This window comes from Crocodylus siamensis, chromosome 4 (assembly GCF_052110815.1).
Source record: "Crocodylus siamensis isolate JL-2025a chromosome 4, ASM5211081v1, whole genome shotgun sequence".
Classification (NCBI taxonomy): domain Eukaryota; kingdom Metazoa; phylum Chordata; order Crocodylia; family Crocodylidae; genus Crocodylus; species Crocodylus siamensis.
The window spans coordinates 112,669,789-112,693,735 of NC_143398.1; the positions used below are offsets into that span (position 1 = coordinate 112,669,789).

At 47.7% G+C, this 23,947-nt stretch overlaps 1 protein-coding gene across 5 annotated transcripts in view; it reads left to right on the forward strand.

The window, feature by feature from the left end:
* The window catches only part of B4GALNT3 (beta-1,4-N-acetyl-galactosaminyltransferase 3), a 120,843-nt gene that overhangs the window by 68,395 nt on the left and 28,501 nt on the right, over positions 1-23,947 (forward strand). For all 5 annotated transcript variants that reach the window (XR_016441861.1, XM_090043398.1, XM_090043399.1 and 2 more), the window contains exons 2-3: positions 9,282-9,361; positions 10,594-10,671. Coding sequence is in view for 4 of the 5 variants with exons in the window: in XM_090043398.1 (XP_089899524.1) it covers positions 9,282-9,361; positions 10,594-10,671 (158 nt within the window). In the remaining variant the exon portion in view is untranslated. The remainder of the gene's footprint in view (positions 1-9,281; positions 9,362-10,593; positions 10,672-23,947) is intronic.

Here is a 23,947-nt window from a genome sequence, read left to right on the forward strand (position 1 = left end):
TGCATGTACATCAGTTCATGTTGGCAGTACACATACAACTCTGCTTCTTCCTCCCTGCCCTCAAAGGGCAAGTAACCGACTAACTTCCCAGTTGTAGGTTTCTTTGATATGTACCCCACTAAGCAGTGCCCCACTAGGCATTCCCTAAAGCTGGCATGGAGCTGACAGGGAGTAAGAATTGACCAAGGTCCATTTTCCTCCTGAGAAGTCAGAACTTGCTTGGGAATGACCAACCACCTGGGGACTAAACCTGGGACATTTGGAACTAAAAGAGGGAGCCAAAGGACCAAGAACTCAGCTGGCTGCTGCTACAACCAAGAGGACTTCACACTGTGGTGGGAGTCCAAGATCTGTACTCTGGTTGTGGGTTACTCCTGCAAGGGGTAGCAAAGGCACAAGCCACCTGTCACACTTACAGGACTAGCTGCATCTCTTTCCTTCCTGGTGAGAGCACCCCTTCACATGTCAGGTCTCAAGCCTCACCTCTTCTGGGGTGAAATTATGCAAATTTCCCTCTCCTAGACTGGGCTTTAATTGACTGTACCTTGCATATCAGGTATGTTTACTTAATCCTTCAGGACTAAGGTTTGACTGCGTTTGGGCACTTGTGGCTCTTCCTTTTGGGGGTATTGGGTGACTCAGCCTTCTTAAAAGGGAAGAAAACAACAAAGACTCAACATGGGATGATTTGGATAGGGATGATCCTGCCTGACAGGCAGGGGGTTAGACTAAATGACCTCTAAAGGTCTCTTCCAGCCCTACTTCTCTATGATTCTATACCTGTCTGTGCTACCTAAAAGATGAGGGGAACTTAGGCTGTTTGGATATCTTGCAGATAGTTTCAGGCCTGTTTTGAACACAGACGAAAGGATTCTGTAAATCCTATTACCATTCTGTGTACATGTGGCAGGGAGTATGTGTACTTTCAGGCCTTTCCCGGTCTTAGTCAAAATCAATTTTGTAACATGGCTCGGGACAGAGACAGAATCCCAAGAGCTAATAGATCCCTGGTATTGCTGAGAAGAGGCAATCTTTCTCGGTTGTTTTCCCCTGACATTTCCAGACAGACTCTTGCTAATTTAACTGGGGGCATACAGAAAACATGTTAGGTACTAGGCCAGCTCACAGTATTTGTAAATCTTTACAGAGTAGCTGTGAGACTGACGCATACCATCTTGCTCTGAAATTCATGAGACAAAGCAGTGAACACAGCCATAGATTTCTTCTTGGTCCACATGCAGAAAATGGTACCTAGATCCTGCAGCATGTGATGGGTTGTGACTGACTATGGGGTTTATTGCAATATTTCTCTTAACATTATAACAACAAGAACACAGTTATGTGACTCAGTTTACCTAGAATGCTAGCACATGGGGAAAGAAGTGTTAATAGGGTCCCTGCTAAGTGCCAGGATAGCTTAAGTGCAGAATAGGACAAACGTAGCTTAGGTGGGCTTGGTGCTTATCCTTTGGCAGAGATGCCCAAGAGACTTCAAAAGGAAAAGACACAGATAAGCATAACTGTGAACAAGCAGGGTGTTAGCTCCTTGAAGGGACAGTATGAGGGGTCTGGATTCAGGGACCAGCTGGGCAACCCAGGCGGGGAGGGGGGAGGCGCTCTGGAATGTGTGGCCTGGAATGGGGACTGAAAAACTGCTTAACTATAGGGAGGGGGCAGAGAACCTGTGGCTGAGTGGCTTTTGCCCCAGTAAATGCCTTTGTTGAAGTGGATAGGTGAGGTTCTTTGGGTAAATGTGACACCTTTTATTAGACCACTAAGTAGTTGGAAAAATTGTTCTTCACAAACTTTCAGAGACACAAATACCTTTCTTCAGGCATAGGGAGAGTCTGCTGAGGGTTATGTGCTTTATGTGGTTTATTCCTGGGTGGGATAGAAGCCAATATGCAAAATGAAGGTCTGTAAAGATGCAAATAAGTGGCAGTGAAGATCAGAGATGATTGGGAGATATGGAGCAGTCCCCCTCCTGCTTGGAACTTCAGGTTGCATGCAGTCTCCCCAGGAAATGAAAGCTTCTCTCTGAGGAATGGAACTGGGTGTCAGGGCTGCAGAGTACCAAAGGAAGGTGAGAGACAAAGAGGCTTGAGTCTCAGAGTGGGAACAAGCCAAGCTCTCTCCCTCCTCTAGAAATCACATCTGGACTGGCTTAGCAGGGCAGTCACAAAGACTAGACAAGTTCATTGTGGTCCCAAGCAAGCATCCCCCTGGAGGCACTCCATGATATGAATAGAATGGCGTCACATCAGGTAGATATTCTATTCCTTGAGCTAGCTGGACGGGGTACATCTCCTGTCTGAATGCTACCACTATCAATGGACCCTTCCTCTTTTTACTCCACCATTCTGTCTTTGAAAATGTAATATCCTCGTCCCACCCACCATAGGTTCCTCCTCCTGTTTCTCCAGGAGGCAACAGGGAATACAGGAAAAGCATCTGTGTATTTTTCTGGCTGTACTGGGAAATTCTCAGGGGAAAAAGGTCCTTTGGAGGTGAAACTGGAAAACCAAGGGAAAGGCCTAGACCTTTATCCAAGGAGGGGGGATTGTTTCAGATTTACTTTTCAGCCTTTTCTCAATGACTGCAGCCATAGAATACAGATTGTGCAAACAGGAAATCTCTGTCTGATTGCTTTGTGTCCATTTTTCTTGTTTGGTTAATATAAGTGTTATGCAAATATTTGCATGGCACCATGAATTGGCTTCCTTCACCCAGTGTCGGTAAGACGCTGGCAGCTGGCATTCACTCTCAGCCAGCTGCTTGTATGCATTTGGGGACTTGGTGCTAGGTTTGCTCAGGAACTTGATAAAGCAAACAGATAAATTGTCTCACTGGCTTAGAGCACTGATCACCTAATCTGATATGCTGTTTCCAGTAGAGACCCATTCTAGATGCACCACCATTAGAACATCTGAGCCCTTTCCAATTAAACCTTGAGTTTACAATATTTATTTGAATATAAGAGATCCCTCCCCAATAATTAAATTTTATATATGGAAAATATATACATTGGTTATAATTTTCCAGGTATAGAATCTATTTTCCAGAAGCTGTCCATGAATTTGTTCCCTTCCTACTGCTACAGCAGAAAATAAATCTGGGAGGTGATGTAGCACTCTTGCCCTCTACCTCCCCCTATAGACCCCTACTGTTAGACCCTGCTCTCTGAACACATGGAAGTGAGGAGCACATTTGGAAATGATGACCTTGTTAAAAAGGTCTGCTTTTTCCCCTGGTGCAACCACCAGATTGACTGGCGTATCCTGCAGGGGCCCCACATTACCTGGTGCCTTCTTCATACTCCCTATATATTTAAAAAAAGACTGTTTGTTGTTGCTAGCCCTAGTTCCGTATCTGCCTTAGCTTTCCTAACAGCCCCCCTACACACCAGAGTGATGGAGGTATGCTCCTTTTTGGTGATAGCCCCTCCCTTCCACTGGGCATATGCCTACTTTTTGGCAATCGGGCATTCCTGAATGCTGTTGGTGAGCCAGGGGGCTTTTGAGCACTCTTGCCCCCTTTGATTCTCACTGAGATTGTCACCCCTTGGGCTCTGAGTATCGTCTCCCTAAGGAACAAACACTCATCTTAGGCACCCAGTTTCCCTACTCTCCAGGACCCCAGTGCCTCTCCTACCAATCTCCTCAACTCATTGAAGTTAACCCTCTTGAAGTCAAGGGCTACTGCTTTGCTGCAGGCCCTTGACACCGTGCGCTGGATGGTGAATTCCAGCAAGCGATGATCACTGTCACCCAGGTGGTCAAGAACCTGGAGTCCTCGCACCAGGTCGTCACCTGTGGCCAGGACCAGGACCAGGTCCAGCAGGGCATTTCCCCTGGTGGGACTGTGCATCTCCTGGGCTGGAGGTCCTGTATCTTGGCAAGGGTCAAATTAGCCAAATCAGTTCCAAATTCTATTAACTGAGCAAAGCTCAATAGCTCAATTCTGTGTGGTGCTACCACTGGGAAGTATCCTTCCTCCCAGACTCTTCATCTTGGGACTTCAGATGCTCTCAAATCCATAGCAGGTATGCCCCCAAGTGTTGTTTGCCCTTAGCCAAAAGAGCAAGCCAGAAAAATATCCCCCATTACCACAAAAATAAAGTGTATAGCCAAGATCCTCCCATTGGGCTACTAGAGGGATGCTATAGCAGACTTTCATAGGGAAGCCTACCAAAGTACATTGTACAAGCCTCCAGCCTTAATTCTACAAGGTTGCTTAAAGTGATCTTGACCTACAAAAGACTAAGATCCTATATGTAAAGACCTTACATGAGACAACAAGGACTGTGATTGATCTGAACCATACCAACTAAAAATACTTTTAGCTTAGTGTCAGGTTTACCATATAGCTCACTGGGCTGGGCCCCAGCAGAGCCGACAACATTTCAAGCCATGGTGACCCCATAGCTGAGCTGAGCACTGCTTAGTATGGGTATTCCAGATACCCCCCACCAAGGATCCACATGTTAATTAGCCCTCCCCACTCAAAACCAGGTGTTCTTGTCATGAGTCCTGGGATCCTTCAAAAAATTATATGCAGGTGGGGTGCAAGGCAACCTGGGTTGGCTCCACCTCATGAAGGGCAGGGCCACACTAATGATATGCAACAGGCTGAGAGAGGAGGTGAGAGAGGGATTCCCAATGAACTGGTTAGCCTCTTTGATGATGTTTGCCAGACATTTAATGCTGGTGAAGAAACAGGAATGATTGGAAATAGGAAGGAAAGATACGTCTCAGCTATGGAAGTAAAGAAAAAGTAAAAATGCATGCAATGTAGTGGCTCACCATGACTTGAAAAATAGTTGGTGCTGAGAGGGACTGCATGCAGTAAGCTTTCCAATATACTTTATTCAGAGCAGTGAGGGGGCTCAGGTGATTGGTAGGGAATCATTAGCATAACAACTCAGACAGGAGTCCTTGCATCCATGGATGATCTGAGCATTGTATGTAGGGATAAAGGATCACTGGAAAAAGGGTTGCAACACACCTAGGTATATAGAGCAGCAGTAGGGCCCAAGCTCAATGTGAACAAAAGCACCAGACTAGTACTAGGTAAGCTTGAGGACCCATCACCCCTGGAAAGGGTAAAGATCCTCAGCTTGGAGTTTGGCCAGGAGCTGATGGAGTGGAGGGCATGGGAAAAGACAGGGGTTGAGGCCAGACAGAGACTGGGGCTATGGCAGTCACACTGCCTGTCAATGGCGGGGGGTGGCACTGATGAAGATGGTGCTTCTGCCGATGCTGTTACGCACTGCTCTAGTCTTCTCCCCCCTCCTGCCTCCTCCAAACAAGTTGTTTGCAGAATCCAGAGAGCCATGTGTGTTTTCCTTTGGAACTCCACAAGGGTGAAAGTGGCAAGGGCTAAGCTGCACAAAGCAACACGGTTCAGAGGCAGAGGAATGCCAGACATCTTCCTCTTCCTCTGGGCCAAGTACATGAGCCAGGTTTGCAAACTGACAACAGAGGGGGAATCTAAAACAGCCAGCTTTGTTAAGTATTTTGCAGGGCAGTTGCTGCAACACTGGCAAGTGTACACACTGACTAACAGGAGCCCATGGATCATGTTTTCCCCATGGTTTTATGAGATCCTGAAGTGCTTTTGAGAGAAATACAAGCTGCATGATGCTACTCTAGCAACCCTGGTAATCCACCGCAAGATAAGGGAGGTGGTAAGGGCAAGAGACACCATATCACCAGTAGACTTACTACATAGTGACAGCTGCCAGGCCATGTGGGAACAAATCTTTCACAAGGACCTGCAGAAGAAGCACAGAGACCTAAACTGGCAGAAGGCCCACTGGGCACTTCCTGTGTGGGCATGGAGAAACAGTGGAGGGCAGAGAGGTCCATTGAACTGCCTGATCCTATCAGCATTTCAGCATCTTATCTAGCAGGGGATGTAGTATTGGTTCAGGTGGTTTTGCTGTACATGGAAAGGGAGAGCCCTTTTTGTGTAGTTGAGGTTGGAGACTTGTCCATTGCACTGCAGGTAGGCACCCCTACAAGAGTCTACTATAGCTTCCCAATGCGAGGATCTTGATTACACACTTTATTTTATGGAGATAGGAGGGATCTTGGGGTGTACATGCAGAATGCCTGCCATGGATTTGGGAGTATCTGAAACCCCAGACTGAAGAGTCTGGGAGGTAAGATACTTGCTGGTGGTAACACACAGACCTGAATGACTGAGCTCTTCTGAGTGGATGGAGTTTAGAACTGATTTGACTAATTTGGCCTGAAACATGAAGTTGGGGACAGTGTTAGTGGTGAAGGAGAGGGGAGAGAAAATGCAGCTGAGCCCAGAGGGCAAGGGATGGCATGGGACAGAGGGGAGGAGATTCATATATGCTTGAAAAAAGCATTTTTTTACATGTTAAAAAAAAAAAAATCCCAGTTTGAGGGACTTAAAAAACAAATTCCTGCTGCTGCTCCTGCAGGTTAGTTTTGCCCAAAACAGAGTTGAGGGATGCTGGGAGCCGGGGTACAGGTCACTACTCCCATACCTTCCATCTCATGAAACAAAATCTGGAGGAATCTTGCAGCTGCTTTAGGGCAGGCTGGCTCATTCACAGTCCCCAAAGGGAAGGGATGGAGCAGAGAAGGTAACCCCTGGCACACATGCTAGAGCATGGCACGTGAAAGCGTTTTGTTTGGCACATGTGCCTCGGGGTGGATTGCATGGGGATGTGAGAGACCTGATCCTTATTGTGGCAGTGCATCCCTGGCCCCTTCCCTGCCACCCACCTCGAAGTGTGCATGCACCCATTGCCATCAATGAACCGGTGCGGGACTCCACAGATCTCGGTGCAGCTGCAAGCAGCTCAGGCTCTGTGGTGGGTAGCAGTGGCCTGCCCAGAGCCCAGGATGTCTATGGCAGGCAGCTAGGAGGCTGCAAGTGGCTGCACTGGGGTCCACATGGTCCCAGCCCAGCTCATTGCTGGCGGCAGGTGTACACATGCCTCGGGGTACATGGCAGGGAAGGGGCTAGGGCTGGGACTGTGATGCCACAACAAGGATTGGGTCCCTTGTGGCTCCCCCACTGTCTGCCTCTGGTATGCTAACATCTTAAAAATTGAGGTTGTGGGTGTTTTTGGCACTCTGCCCAAAAATGTTGCCAACCCCTGGGATAGACCATGGTAGATTTTGCACAAGTCCCAGCATATTCCCCATGGTTGTAGATCTGTGTGAGGGTGGTACAGCAACTCTGAGAAAGACAATTCTTCCACGCTGTAGCAGGATGGAGTCCTAGGGTTAACCGTGCTGCCCCTAGGTCCCCTCTCTGTCCCATGCCAAGCGTGCTTCAAGCACCCTCAGAATCTCGCCCGCCACGTCTTTGATCTTCCAAATCACAGGGAGGCTGCCCTTTGTCCTCTTAGCCACGGGTGAGGCTATACACATACTGCATTCCCGCGGTATGCCAGACCAGTGTTCAGTATGGGTGTTCAGGTACACCCCCGCCTCATGGGCTATGCGTGGCTCCAACCATCCCTGTATCCAGCCCCAAGCCTTGCTGATGGACCGGACATTCATCTGTCTCTCTTGTCCACTCTCTCCGGGGCCTTCTGGTTGCCCCTGCTCAGGGCTGGGGCACCCACACTGTCGTGGTTCCCCTATGAGGCCTCCTCCATCCTCTTATAGCCTCACCCGGTTCTCCAGTATAACAACACGGCAAAACACAAGCCTCTCCGTTATAACTTAAATTCAGGCCTCACAGCTAAAACATCCTCTGAGCCACACCACAAGTGCTCCCTTTCTCATCCATATCACCAGCTGCACGCACATTCAGGCTTTTCCCTTTCTTCACTCAGGGCAGAGCTCCTTCTCGTTTGGTCACAGGCAGGGCCTTCCCTTTGCCTAGTCTCAACCTGGGAGCTATATAGGAGCCAGGCCTGCCCCTTCCGGTCAGCTGACTCAACAGGTGTGGGCCCCTAGCTCTTCCTGGTTGCCCTGCCCAAAGCAAAGCCAAGGTGTTTAGCAAACCTGAAAATCACATAGTATAAGCATGTTAACCAGCACTACCAAATAGTGGTCTACCACAGTGTTATCAGCATGGCTGCTTCTGCGTGGAAGCCAATTCAGATGCTAGTTTTAATGCAGATAATGAAACACGTGAGTGTTTCACTAGAAACTAATAGGTGAGTATAAGCAGATGTCAAAGCAAATGTTAGACAGGAAGTGTAGCATGTGTTGAAAAGCATCATCTGACTGGTTGAGAAGAAGGCCTGTTTGCTCTTGCTAATCGTGGTGCAGATTAGGAGTAATCCCAATGAAGTCAGTGGGGTTATGGTAGGGGAATTAAGATGGAATCCAGGCTCAAGGAATGTATCAGGGTTTTTTTACTGAAAATTGTGAAAGGTAATCGGTGTCTCTAAAGTTGACTGGGTCGTTTTCCTGTATCTCATGAAGTTACATGGGAAGCTGAATATCAGGCATTTGAACTGTTAACTGAGAAATGTTGACCATGTTCTGAGTCAACTGTGACAGCTGAGTGCCCTTCCAGGAATCATCACTGCCCTGGGGCTTTCTTCAACAGTAAGAGTTATTAACTTGCAAAAAAAAACCCCGGAGCCATTGTTATTGGCTTTTACTTGCTTCAGTCATATTGTCAGCTGAAAACATCAGCTTGCCATGGCATGATTTACAGGATTTTGTGAGATTTTCATGAAGAACTTAACCCAGTGGGAGCAGAAATTATTCAAATTATCATGTTAGTGATTATTTTTGAAGTACACTCTTTGAGTTTTGCAACACTGGCTGGGATTAACTCTCAGAACCCCACCTTTTCCCAGGGTGCTGAAAGAAGGACACAGGCTTTGTACAACACAAAGGGCATATTAGCAAAAATAGGGCTTCACTTGGAAATAAGCTCCTGGAGACCTTTGTACATTTCAAAGTGGATTAGTTCTTCTGTGGCACAGAAATAAGGCTGGGAAGTTTAGTCCCAGCATTGTCATCATGTGCCTGACCCTTCAATGCTTTGGTTTCCCTATCTATGAAATGAAGGTAATACTGCCTATCTCACATGGGTTTGCAAGACCCCACATGTTAATTTTTCCATTGATCTTGCATCTCCTTTTCTGGGATCTCAGAGCAAAGTAGTAGCCATATCACCAACTTGGCATATTGAAAGTGTCTGGAGGAGGGGGCAAAAGTTCGCTTTCATCCAGTCCTGTACAGTCCCAACCAGAGAGGGGGCACTGCTCTGTCATCACTACCATCTCTTCTTTAAAGTGGGTTTTAATGTCCCTTCCTTCTTTTGTGCAGGGTATGGTAGCTGGAGGGAACTGGCTAAGGCTGTGGACCCAAACTTGCAGCTTTATTATCCTAAGAAGCCAGGACGCCAGGTAAGAGAACTCAGGAGTCTTTTAGACATTTGAGAAAATGTTCTTTTGGACCTGCCTGGCAGGTCTTGGCTCTAGGCATCAGCACTTCCTATATGCACAGAACAAGTTCCAATCTCAGTGACCCTGGTATAGAAACAGAACAACTCCACTGTTATTGGTGGTGTCACTCTGGATATATGTTGTCATAATGGAGGTCTTTACCTGGCCAAGAAGGACACAAGAAGGCATAACTAAGCAAGATTGAATGTAATAGAGGGAGCTTCAGGCTAAAGGCCTGTATGTAACACAGTGAGGAATGATTTCACAGGGGAAATGGTAGAATGTCCATTGCTTGGAACATTTAAAATAAGTCTGAACAAAACACTAGCAACCAAACTAAAGGCAATACTTTACAGCTCCAAGGTGGTGAGGAGGCAGGGAGTTATTAAAATAACTCTGGGGCTCCAGGTAAGAAAGCTAAAGTGAGTAGAGACTAGATCAGTGTAGGCCATTTGGATAGTAGGCCTGTGCAAGTTGGCAGCGGTCCGATCTGGCTTCAGATCCGGCTGCTTCAGATGGTGGCAATCCGATCTGGAGCTCTGGACCGGGTTTCTGTCTCAATCCGGCCAAAGCGGCTCCGAAGCTTCAGAGGCGCCTCAGAGATCCAGCCATAGGGTATAATGGGGAATCAATGAAATATCTATAACTTTGTTGTTTTTTTGCTGATTTGGATGAAACTTGCAGGGATGGTAGCCTCTCATGAAACCTACCAGGTTTCAGGAATAGCAGTCCAGGGGTTTGGGGGAAACTGTACCCCAAATGCTTGAAAGCAAAGCTCCTCTCATGTCTATGTGTTACAACACAGGTGGGTGAAAACTGCAGGGGTGGTAGCTCTTACTGAGGCCGCAAAACCTGCCAAGTTTCAAGAAGATCAAGTTTCAAGGGGTTTGGGGGGAACTGCCACCCAGGCTGCTGACAAAGCAAAACTTGACCCCAAAGCGTCCGAACCTTCTCCAGATCCGAAGCTCTGTCCGAAGCCTCACACAGCCCTACTTGATAGTAATGTCACTGTCTCCAGTGCCAAAGGTGGTGAGCACCTTACACTCCACTATGCTTGTGATAGCTTATGAATTCTTTTAGAGGCCCCTGTGGACTTGCTAGCTGCTCATCAGCCCTGTGTAGGCCTCCTAATCCTTATGTACATGTGATTCATCACTTCTAATATTATTTTTACTTTATTTTGCCTGTTTCAGAACCAAGAGCAGCAACAAGGTGGGAGGAATAGGTCAGATTTTCCTGCAGTGGACATCTCTTCTCCTTGGATGCCAGAGGTTGGTGTTCTCTGGAACAATTTCCAGTGAGAGGCCCCCAGAGTAAAGCTGGAAGGGAAGGGAAGCTACTTGGGATCTCTGCAGTTGTTCAAGGAGTCTTCTCTGTCAATCCCTTCCCTGTTGCTGAAAGCAAACAAAGGAAATAATCTGGAAAGGAATTACCAGATTCTTGACAATTTGGCTCCTGACCTAGCTACGAAGGTACCAGGAATCCATACCCTGCCTCTTGAAAGCAGCCAGGCTGCTTTCCTTGGAAGGTGACCCTTACTCAGAGCTGGGAATGTGTAGTGCAAAGAATCCAGCAAGCAAATACATAACTGGGGCATGTAAGCGCCTCACACTATGCTAGTGCTCTGGCATCTGTCTGCTATCCAATCCCTGTGTTTTGTGTGTAGGAGGTCTCCTTCACCTCAGTGACAATGCTAGGAAGCTGTGACCCTTGAGAACCTGGGTAAATATTTCCTTTCCTTTCCTTGAGGCCTTATTTACTCTTTCTTGCCCTGCCTCCTTATCACACTACTCTTCAGATAATGTAGCAATGCAGCACTTAAGACAATATGAAGAGCACAAGCCCTAGGGTGTTTGGCTCATGAAAATAGCTTCCTGAGTTCCAAAAGGGGATTAGACACACACACAAATTAGCATGGCATCTGCAGTCTCACTAGCTAGACAACAAACTCTAGTCCGAATGCTTCAGGACATAAACTGAGCACAGCTGGGAACAGAAAGGAATTAGTCTTCCTCACCCCATCCCCAGCAACAGTACTGAATGGTTTGGGGCATGATTAGAGAGTTAAATCTTTCCTTGAAGCATCTAATAATGGCCATTATCTGATACTGAAAGTCAGGTTGGCTGGACCATCAGTCTGTTCTGCTGCAGCAAATCCTATGGCCCCTGATTACAGCTTGAGTCTGTTGTCATCCTCCAGCTGTATGGCATTGTCCCAGTGGTAGGCTGTGTGCTCAGCACGGCCTCTTCGATGAGACACTGCTGGCTGAGGGCCATGAGGATGTGACAGTCAGGATTGTTGCTGTGTGCAGGAGTTGCATGGTATATTTAGCTGCTCTCCTCTCCCATGGTAATGGGCATTTTGTGTTCTACATGGTATCTCCCTGGCCTGCATGGGGCTCTGCCCATCAGCTCCAGTCCCCAGAGGCCTCAAAGCAATCCTAAGTGAGCTTGTCATGAAAGTTGTCAGGTACTGGTTCTGTTGTAAACTTGATCTGTCTGAGATTCCTTGCTCAGCACACTGTCTGGAATAGAAGTGTGGCTGTAGGATGTGCTTTGCCCCCTAGACAGATGGTGTGCCAAGAGTAGAGTCATGATACCAGCCTGTGCTGTTGCAAATGCAAGACGGTCTCATTCCCCAGTGTAGTGATGGGTCATGTGAAGCACAGAGCAAATGCACAAGCCCATCTCCTGCTGTGCTGCTTACAGGTGGGAAAGTGAAAAACAGATTGCACCATCCAAAGCAAAAGAAGAGGGCCACAGCCTGTTTTGTGCAGCTGTCCACCAGTCATTGGGGAAGGCCTTAAACTAGGATCTTCTGTGTCACCCTCCATTTTGTGCTGCTCTTGGTACTGATAGAATGCTCTACTATGCAGCAGAGCTGGAATGAAAAGCAAAAATGGCGTAGATCAGTGTTTCTCAACCTCTGGGTTGCAACCCAAACGTGGGTTGCAAGAATATATGCAAGGGTCACAAACAAATTTTAAAAAATGGATTCTCCTTTAAAGGAGTAACATGTGGGCAACCACAGTATTCCAGCCTGCAAGGGGCTACTTGGGGCCCCCATACCCCAAACACCCCCCTATTACCCTACACACAGGGGGGCTAGGGCCTGGGGGCAGTGGGGTGGGAGTGAGGGCCCCTGGTTGGGCCTGGCCATCGATGTTTACAAATGGGTCCTGGTACAATAAAGTTGAGAACCACTGGCATAAACAGGGATTTGTTATTGATTGCTATAGCTTTTAAAAACCCCAGTCCTGAATCAGGCCCCTGGCCCATGCCAAGTGTTGCATAGAACCACGTCAAAGCAGATCTCTCCCCAAAAGCTTACAGTCTAGGTGTCTGAGAAACACCTGATGGCCACTGGTGCGGGGTTCATTTCAACTGAACTTAGCCTACAGGCAAGAATTGACCACCTGCCCACAGTCACAAGTTCCCCTCTGTGGTTAGTGGAGACCTAGGAGTTGTGTTTCTCACTGTTCTCCTACTTACTGTAAATCAGTGCTTCTCCAGCTTTGCAGACTTAAGGCAGCTCTCCTCAGACTAGGGGCACCCCTCAGAAAATGTCAGCTCCTAATTTTCACTCATTTTTTGACTACAGAAAAAGAATAAAGCATTGCTTGTGTTGCAAAGGACTCAGAAAAACCACAACAGTTCTAAATGCTTTGAATAGTTCAAATTCCTGTTTGGTTTATCTTGTGAATCACGTTTGCACACCTCCTAGTGCTAACACTGTTCAACACCCTGTGGCGCTCCTGAAAGCATCTCAAGGCACCCCAGGATCCTGTTACACCCTGGCTGGGCACATCTACACGAGATGTTTACTGCGGAGTTATTTAATTAGCTCCGCAGTAAAGTCTCAGAATCTACATGTGTAGCCCTATTAGGACTCAGGAAACTAATTCATTCTGCCATGGGTTAGTACTTGTAAACACAAGTACTATCCTGCAGTGGCATTCTTTAGTGTGCAGCAACATATGGGTAGACACTGACAAGGCTGGCTGCGGCACAAGAATGCTTCAGTGTGGGGGCTGCCTGGTGGCAAGCCTCACACCAGAGTCCCTCATGCCCCAGCAGGGTGGCCATCATAGAGGGCATTCTGATTTTATGCTACTCTGTCCTCTGTCCTCTATTGATACAAAACTGGATGCCTTTATATCCCCTCTTTGAAGAGAAAAATAAAGGACATAAAGGCATCCAGTTTCATATCAACAGAGGACAACTGGAGTATCCTTTATGATGGCCAACCTATGTTTCAGCCAGCCGCTCCACAGCACATTGACCTGAATTGGCACTGGCATGCTGACCCCCAGGGCTCCCTGCCAGCCAGGGCTGCTCCAACCCAGCTCAGTGTGTTGCAATCCCAGGTGCACATGTAAATGCTGTGTCCAGGAGCAATAAACTCTGCAAATCACTAATTCATTGTAAATCACTAGTATTAGGCCCCGTATGTCCAGCTTGAAGGAGGTGGCAAAGGGCTGTCAAGTAGATCTTCTGCTCTTCCTCCTTCGAGGGGAATCTGCTGCTCCCCAGTAGTTCCTTCTTCATATCTGTACAGAAAACATTTCCCACTCTGGTGCTGGTTGTGATGCAGTCTCTGAATGCAGAGGACCAGCAGAGCCTGCTTCCAGGGTTGTAGCTATAACTGTACAGCCCTAAAAGCAGTCAAGTACTCCAGTGTTAGGCTGTTCACACTGTTCACACTGTGGTGGCATAACACAGCTACTGAGGAGTCAAGCAGAGTTATGTTTGGCTCAGGCCTCTGCTTCAGGCTGGAAAGCAGCTTGCTCTCCTGTTAATCACCTGTTGAAAGTTGTAGAGGCAGGTGGATTAAGTGAAGAGGGAAGCTTCCGTAACTCAGCACAAATTAATTACACAGGATCTATGATCCCATTGTGCCCCATCCACTCTCCCTACGACCTCCCTAAGAACTTAATTGCAGGCTGGTTCCTGTGGTGAACAGGGCAGTTCCTCTCCCACAGGTCATGAAGCTGGCTTCATTTGAACAGAAGGTGGCTGTGCCTGACAAACATGAATAATTAAGAGGGTTTCATGGTGAATGTACAGCAGCACTGTGCAGAGGGAGGGGGAAGAGAGAGAGAGGTCCCACCTGCAGTTTGAGGACATGAAATGTTTGTTGGTTGGCTGAGGGATTTTTGGTTTTGGAAATGCATTAAGAGGGAGACTTTGCACTAAGGAAACAGGTGCCAGCTTCATCTGTGGGATAAGTTTGTGTTTAATGTACACGCTTCTCTTGTGTGGGAGAGGGGAGTTCAATCTTGTCCATTTACTGCTGGCCTCCCTGCACCTGTAAAACGCTTCTACATTCCCAAACCTCTCTGCAACAGTCAGTACAGTCAGTCACCACATACTCTTTCCTACAGCAGACTGAGACTGGACAGGCAGCTGTCACTGCATGAACCAAGGAGGAAAGGGAGTGCCTCTCAGTTTAGGTACCCACCCAAGCCAGGGAGAACGGAATAAGTTCCCTCCAGAGGTTAGCAGAGGTGTAGCAGCTGGGCTGCCGCTGCTTCCCCCTTACTCCCTCTCCTGCACCTCGCTGCCTCCTACTCTGTCCCTCCTGAGGGAGATGACAGAGGTCTGTCAAAACAGAAAAAGAGCACCTTCTCCCCTGCTGCTGCCGCCTCCTCCTCCTCCTCCTCATCATCATCATTGTTATTCATAATAAGATGGTAGGGCTACCTCTTTGAAGGTTGCTAGAAAGGAGTAATGGAACATGTCAACAGTGGTCCCAGACCCTGCCAGGTCCCACAAGGCCCATCTCTCTGGAGCCCTAGCCAGCATCTGCAGGCAGCTGTTAGAAAAAAAGACTTCAGGAGTCAAACTCTCAGTGAAATCCAGAAACACAAATTTGCTCAGTTTTACACAACCTCCCCCCCACACATGAGGGCCACTGCTACACTGGCACGTGACCAAGATCACTCATGGATGGGAAGATACAGGTTCAGCCTGTACACCAGGGAAGAGGAGATTGTGCTTGTAATCAGAGAGAGGCATTTTGAAGAGTGGTAGATGTGGTTCAGTCTCCACCAGTCAAGGACAGGCACCCTGAAATCAAAGCAGCATCAAGTCTGTTTCTCCTTGATGCAGCATCAAATCTGTTTCTCCTTCCTGACAGCCTGTCAGTGAGTAATGCAGCCTTCTAACTCTGGCTACTGTGGAAAGTTGCGTCTCATCTGGCCTGGTTTTAATGCTTTATGCTTTTTTGTCTCCTCCCATCTGAGTGATAACAGTGTAGTCTAGCTGGTCTTACGAGCAACCAGCCTTGAAAGCTCAGAAAATGACAGCTTGACTTCTTGCTGCACAGGCTGCTACCTGAACCTCATCCCAGCATGGTACTCACCCATGCCCAGCAAGTATAAAGTCCTTTGTTTTCAAGAGCCTTAGCTTTTTGGGTGCAGCACAGCAGTGCTTATCTCTGCGAGATTGATTGCCCTTAGCAACTGTACTTCTCTTGCACAATGGAAGTTTTATGGAGACTTCCCCAAGAGTATACAACAGGAATTAAAAATCTCTAAACGTTGCCATCCCCTGCTCTGTCCATACCATGTACTTCTGCACTGTGGTCTTCCCAAACAACACCACAAGTCACAACAGCTACCAAAGACAGCTCAAGTGTTTTAAAAACCCACCACATGCCTTAAACCTCTTCCCCAGGGCTTGACCATTGAGGACCCCATCTGAAAGATGTTAGTCACTTTGTTTCATTAACTCTTGAGAGTGTCTGAATACTAGCAGCAAAAAACTTGGCACAAGAACTTGAGCGCTAGTTCCCTGACTTGCCGTGCTCTGCCCTGGATGGAGTCTTGCTTAGAAATTATAGATGGGATTTTCAGAAGCACTCAGTATTGACCTCGCTGCTCCCACTGGCTTTAAAAGATGTTTTACTCTAGATGTCAGCAGAGGCAGAATTTGGCCTCTTTTTTTTTAAGATCTCACCCTCCCAGCTCACTCAGTTTTCTGCATCTTCCTCAGAGGCGGCTTACCACTGGGAGAGAGGCAGAGAGAGGTCCCAAAGAGAGAGGTCCCACCTTTAGTTTGAGGACATGAAATATATGTTGGTTGGCTTGGGTGAAAACAGAAATTAGCAACTGTGATCACTTGGGTCCTAATGCAGCAATGCATCCCACTTTGGGAAGCACTTACACATGCATTTAAAATTAAGGACATGCTATCCCCAGATCATGGTTTATTCCTGGATGCATCTTCATGATGCTCAATACATATATCCCTGACCTATAAGCTAATGTCTTCTCCCAGTGTGGCAAAGGTCAAGCCAGCATCCCCATGCTGGGGGTCCCTTCCTCCTCTTCTGTTTACCGTCAGGTGTCAGCTTGCTCAGGGGACATAATGGGTCTTTGTGACTAACTTGTCTTGATGGATTCCCACAAGTGCCCAGCTCCAGAAGCGCAGTGATGTCCAGCTGCTAGCTCTTGAATGCTGTCCAGTCAGGGGAGCTGGTGGAGGCAAGAGGAGGGGCCACGGCTGCTGCGAGGAGACAGAAGAGTCTTATAAACTCAGCTCAAGGAATTTCCATTCGGCAGCACAATGTCTCCATTCTTCCCTGGCTCAGACCTTCTTTATGTCCCAGTTTATCTTCCCCAGTGCTATGCATTTTTCAGATTGCATGCAGCTGATTTGCCCATGAGATGCCAAGCAGTCAGAGATTAAATTAGGAGAGGCTTTCCCTCCCCTCCTGCTCCAGTTACAGTCCACAGGGTCGCATCTCTAGGGCTGTGACCCTCCCTTCCCATTCTCCCTCCCGCCTGTCCCCTCCCCTCTATCCCTTTAGTGCTTCTTCTTGTGTCAACTCTGGTGCTTGACTGAATCCTTCCTCTTAGCCTTTCCTCCCCAGGCTACTTGCCTCAAGTGTTTATTTTGTGGTGTGTCCCAGTTATGGTGCTATTGGGGACACAGGACTACAGGCAAAAAGAAGAAGTTTGTGCTTTGTGGATTAGGCTGGATGCTGGGGCTGATAACCTAGAATTCCTTGCTGGCATAAGTGGAATACCTGTGACTCTTAACACAGAAACAGGTGTTCACACTTACCAGTGCTCATTCAGCACACGACAGTGTGGGAGTCTGCAGTCTCCTATCCCTACCCCTGCAGATACAAATGCTGCTGAATCAGCACAGAGGGTTCAGTCCTAACTCATGCTTTCCCCATCCCACTCACCAATGTTAAGCTTTACCTTAATGACTTCTGGCTGTCTGCATCGCTGCAGCTCCTCCTCCTCTGCTCAGAGCCTTTTGCATTGGGGCTTCTGCAGCCAGTCTAAGATGATAGTCTGCTACAAACCGTCCACGTAGCTCCTTTCCCTTTTGGAACTGGCGCATGTTCTCCTTTGAGCAGTAGTGCAGACAGCTGCTGGACCTTCTTGTGTGCCTCATGAAAATAGTCTGGCCATGCTCAAGCAGCCATTTTGTTTCAGAGGTGAGCCATTTTAGACTGGCCATGTGAACTGGGCATCACCAAAAGGAGAGAAATAGAAGGAACATGGAAAGGAGACATGCAGGTTGCAAAAGGAGTGCTCTGCACTAGAAATCCTAGAAGGCCTCCAACATGGCCCAGAAAAAAGGCTGCTCAGGGAGTGTGCAAGCAGCAGAGTGCCTCTTCTGGTGTATGGGGAGGGCAGGGGAGGGACTGGGGGATAATCCCACAGCCTGGGACACCAGCAGTATGAGAAGATTCAAAAGATGACAACAGGGCAGCAGTAGAGTGGACAAGGGAGCCTGGTGCGATGGAGTTGGCATGGAACTGGAAGTCGGGCCTCCCAAATTCTCTTCTGGGCACTGTCACTGACTCACCATGTGACATCTAGGAGGTAACTTTGTCCAAACTTTTCAGAGTGACCGCTGCTTTGGGGTGCTTCTTTTTGGGAGGGTGGGGGCACTCAGGCTCCTGCACATAGGTCTTGATTCTCTGATGAGCTCAGCTCAGAAAACCAAGCCCATGTTGGCTCGGGCTGGATCACCTGTATCGAAAGCCATCTTTGAACATATCTTGTCAACCTCTGGTTACCAGGTGTAACATGGGAATGACAGTGTCACTCATCCACCGTCACGATCTGCAGTGAAAAGCCCCTCGTAGTAGTTTTTATTATCCTGTGGCAAAGAAGATCCAAATAGCAGCCTAAATAGTTTCTCAGTCGCTTCCTGTGGAGAGCTGTGACGTGAGATGGAGGAGTAGAGGGAAAACAAGGGTGATAGGGTTTCCAAGCAGCTGCTGTGTTGATGACTCCCAGGGACCTAAAATTAAAGCCCAGCTCAGTTTTCAATCAGGGAGCAGTGGCTGCTGCAGCCAGCACGTGTCTGTTGATAACATTCTTCTCTTTCCTTCCAGAGGGACCTGTTCTCTGCATTTCTGTTTTTCAGAGGCAAACCCAGACTGCTCCAGCTCAGGCAGGACTCTGCCAAGTCTGTGCGCTATTGTGCTTATGATTTATCCTTTATTTTTTCTCAGAGGTGGGAGCTTAGTAAGGGGGAGGCCTCAAACATTAGCTCTTACCACAGGCTTCTTTCAGGTTCTCTTGTAAAGCCTTTGGGCAGAGTCAGGTTTTAATTGACATTTATACCCTTTACACTGTTTAGGTGGTACGGAGCTCCTAGTGTAACCGATCCATAGGATTTTCTGTACTAGACCATGCCACTGGGCTCAGTCCAACGTGCCACCTTTCACATGAAAATACAACTCGATCTCATCAGAGATGCTGATGAATTTGCTCACTGTAATTTTACGACTCTGCTCCCTGCCCCACTCTGCCTCTGGCTGTTTAAAATAACCAAACCTGTAAAACTCTTTAAAGGTAGAGACTATCTCTTGCAGCATCTGTACAGCTCCCTGCATGCTGGTGCTCCTGGGTTGGGGCATGAGAGCACTGCTAGCAACACGACTGCCCCAGTTTATCAGACTATGGATTCAGCTGTGGTGTCTGTCTTTGGTGTGCCTCACGCCCAGTACTTCCAAGGAGGACCTTGCAACAATTGTGAATCTGTTCCCAACCAATGACATTTTGGAATGGTTCAGTTGTTATGTATCTGTACCTTTTCAATGACAATCAGGCCATGAATGATGCTCCCAGTTAGTTGTTTAGTAGTGGGAGGGGAGAATTCCAGTAGTAGTCAGCAAGTGCTGTGGAGCATGAAACCAACATACCCTTTATGTAATCTCTGTGATGTAACAAGGGGTGGATAACCAGAGCACCAGGCCCCCTTCTCTCCCCCTTCCCCCCCGCTGGAGTGCAAGGACATCAGCTGCTGCCAGCCCAGCCTCCGTTCTGCTGCTGCTCAGGGTGCCGAGCCTGGTAGTTATGCCTCTACCTAATCTGTTTAGTAGTCAAAATACGGTAATTGGGAATTCAGCCTCTTAGTGCCATATGCTTCTTGCCAGCTTCCTTCAAATGTGAGTTACACCAAGACTGGTGTGGTTTAAGTCTTATCTAGTCAAGTCTTATCTCTGGTACCTGATTGCAAACTTAGTCCTTAGTCCCTTTAGGTCTTGGGCCTAGAGAACAGCCTGTCAGTCTGCCTTGTCATTAACTATAATGTGGCTGTAGAACCACAGAGGAACAGTCAAGGCTGCCTGTAGCTGTTCTTCTTGAAGAAGCATTTCATACAGTAATGTACTTGCTCTTTGCAGGACATAGATGTGCTTATGAGAGTAAAAAGCAGAATTGGTTAGTGATTAACAGGAGAATGATTCATCAGGTGACCTGAGTTCTAGGCTGGACTCCACCACTGACTTGCTGAAGGAACATGGTTAAGTCAGTCACTGTGGCACATCTGTGACATGGAAATAATGATACTCGCCTCCTTTAGGAAGTGATTTGAAGATCCTGGGGTGTGAATCTGTATCCAAGTGCAGAGTGGTACCATTGTCCAGTCACTTCACACAAAGACATTTTATGTCGGTTATCTGACAGTGAATGACTTCTGTCCCTGTTCTGTGCTTTCTACAATGTTCCTGATGATGAGCCCATCCCAAGTTCAAGCAAATTCACTGTCATGGATGGGCTGTGCTGCTCCTCCCTATTGCCATGCAGAATCACTTTCCATATTCTTCTCCCTCTGTCTCTGATCAGCAGAACTTTGGTTAAGAAAAGTCAGTAGAGGAAAAAAGCAGGGAGCAATGAGCCACAGAGTACACACCAAACCCAAACACAGCAAGTGGAATACCCATGGCAAAAGCACTCCTCACAGCAGGAGACAGCCAAGTGCTGATAAGTACCAAGTCAGGAACAGAAGAAGATGTGCACATGCACAAGACAGAATGTGTTAAGAAACCATTTCTGCACAGCCAGAACACACAGTTCACACAGCTGTGACTCTGAGCTGATGTGCAGACCAGAGTTCGTTATCGACCTTTCCCTCAAGGCACAATTTTTATTAGTGGGACAAAAACTGGGGCACAGTATAAAAAAAAAAATCAAGTCATTCCTCTCCACAATGTACATGACAGCCCCAGAGGTTTTCCTCTTAGGATCACAGGAAAGTAGGGCTGGAAGGGCCATCATGAGGTCAGCCAGTTCAGCCCCCTGCTCAAGGCAGGATCCTCCCTGACTAAATCATCCCAGTCCCCGATCCAAAGGATGGATCCGAAGCAAGGTCAGCAAGAGCTCAACTGAACAGGAAGGTTTCCTTAAGTGGCTGTGTCACAGCCAGGGCCCTCCTTGCTGACCTTTTTTTAAGACCCAACCAGGCTTCATGCTATCACATGATACCTAGTTCATTAGTTCCAGGTAGGCTTCCTTTCCCACTCCTTAAAGGCTCCTGCAGATCCTTTCCCACTCCCAAGGCAAGCTCAACTGCCTGCATCCTTATCCAGAGCAATGCTTTTCTCCTTTCAAGCAACCACCCAAGTCCCCAACCTCACATACCTCTCTGCCAGGAGGAGTTTAGTGCTCAGCTGTTTTAGCTCCTTTCAACTCCTGTTCCCTTTTGTGGCTTATGACCTTGTCCCTTGAGGAGCACATTTCTTCTACATCCTGCAAGCAACCTGCCACCCCACTCTCTGTAGCAGGGGTGGGGAAAATGCGGCCCGCGGGCCAGATGCAGCCCGCCAGGTCATTCTATTCAGCCCACAGGTCCCCTAAAAAATTTAGAAAATAAATAGCTATCAGTTGCTGGGCTCTTGGTCCTGGCTACATGCAAGGAGCAGCCTAGACCAGGTCCCCCAGTCAATTGTGGGGTCTTTCAGCCCCTGCTGTGGAGCCCCCTCAGCAAAGGGAGCTCTCAGCCATGAGAGTCTGTTTCTTGGCAGTGCAGGAGGCGCCCAGGAGTGGGCTCCCCCTGCACCAGCAATATGGCACAATTGGATCTAATATGTGATCTCACAATCACAATTGTGCAGATCACACAATATCACACCTTTACCTGCACATGTAAAAGGGGGCTCCTCCCCATCCCTGCTCCATAACAGAACCCGTTCCTTCTCCCACTTCACTTCTGGCACAGGGAGCTGCTGAGTTCATTTCTTTCTCTCTCTCTCTCTCTCTCTCTCTCTCCTTCTCTTTCTCTGATTGTCAGTCCTTAGGGCTATTTTTCTTGGATAACAGGGATTTTGCACACACCCCGTGTTTCTTAGGGCCAGCACTCAGTCCCACACTATTATTGTGTCCAAAGGGGATGCTGTTGCTGCATGTCTCACGTGAGCCCCTGGGATGGGGCTTGCTGTCATGGGCTGATGATACACTTTGCATGCAGTGTTGGGGGCAAACTCTTGGTAGGGGATTTCAGCATACCCAGTTGGCTGAAAGAGCACACCATGTGTAAGCTGGTCCCTACAACGCTATAATGGGTCTCATACCAGGCAAGGAGATTAAGACACGGTAGTCCCCAATTAAAAGCAAGTTTATTAAAGCCTAACAGATACAATTCTAATTAAAACTGAAGCAGCATTAGCAGTTAAAGAACTTAGGTTTGTAGCTAGTCAAAGCAGATGCTCACCACCCCATGAAGCTGCGAACACAGCTTCACCAGTTGGTTGGGCCATGAAGTCTTGTCCAGAGCTCCTGGTTTCCAAGTCTGATATTGAGACAGGATCTTGGATCAGTGACAGGATCTCTTCAGACTTTCTTCAGGAGTGTTCCCAAGGGTACACTCTCACCTCTCTTTATATACCATATAGCTTGCATTTCTTGATACATAAAATTAACTTAAGTCTTCCTTCTAATGCATATTAATAATGCTTCTGTTTGCCAGGTATGGTTACCTTTAACTGGAATTTTCTACCCTGAGGTAATCTTTTCATTCCTAGGTGGGGTTAGGTTTTGCTCTGACTGTTCCTCTTTTGCCCAGGTTACATTTATTCAACTTAGTTAGTCAACTTCCTGATTTGTTTTAAGTCAGGGACAGTATTTTTCTATCTGCTCCTTTCACTGGGTGCATGTCTCGACCACAGTTCAAGCTAAGCATTAGGGCTGTGTGAAGCTTCAGTCCCTGATTCGATTTTGTAATTTGTAATTTTGAAATTTGGTCCAATTCAGTGGCTGAATCTCCAAAGCTAAATCAAATCAGAGGACCCTTTAATCAATCTGAATTGAATCGGAGAGATTCGGAAAGATTTAAAGATTCTGACATAGACATAGCTTTAAATGTTTTGTCTATGTACCTCAAGGTAGCAGGTGGCTTGTGAGTGCTGCAATGCTGGAGCGCATGGAGTATCCCTCAGAAGCTCAGGAGGTTCCCCAGCACACTCAGCAGCAGACCCAGAAGTGGACCAGAAGCACTTCTGCTCCACTTCCAGGTACTCTGGGGAGCGTGCTGGGGAGCCCCCCATACTCCCCTGGCTCCAGGGTCCCCCTGCGGCCAGTCGCCAAGCTGGAGAGGCATGGGGGGCCCCCCCAGTGCTCTCCCCAGTGGACCCAGAAGTGGACCAGAAGTACTTCCAGTCCACTTCTGGGTTCACTGCCAAGCACGTGGAGGGTCCCCCTCACTCCTGTGGGGTGCTCCATCTGCCTCAGCATTGCAGCATTCACAAGCCACACTGATACCCTAAGGTAAATAGAAAAAACATTTAAAGCTGTGTCTATGTCCGAATCAGCATTGAATCTTCAGATTTGGATTTGGTTGAATTGAATCAGGGACAGTGATCCAAAACAACGAAACAAATCGCTGTCCCTGATTCGGGCTGAATCCAAATCCGAATTGAATAGGGCCCGCTTCGCACACCCTTACTAAGCATGCAGCTTGAACTAAACACAAAAGTCAAACCCAGGCTTGAAGGCCTCTAGATCCCAACAAGTCACCCCTCTGATAACTCCTCCATGGAGGGGTTATCACACCAATGTACTCCGTCTTCACGGAGTGTACACCTGTTCGTTCTTCCGCTATAAGAACCTGTAGTGGGGGTCTTGTAGAGGTTAACAAAAGCTCTGTGCAACTGATAAACTTGGCAATATGTCCAGCCAGTTAAAACAACAACTAAGGTGATGATAGCAATTTGGATGCCAATTATCACCACAATGGGGTGCAGCATTAAGTTTAAAACTCCTTGGGTAGTATGACTCCATCCTAGCAAAACTTCCT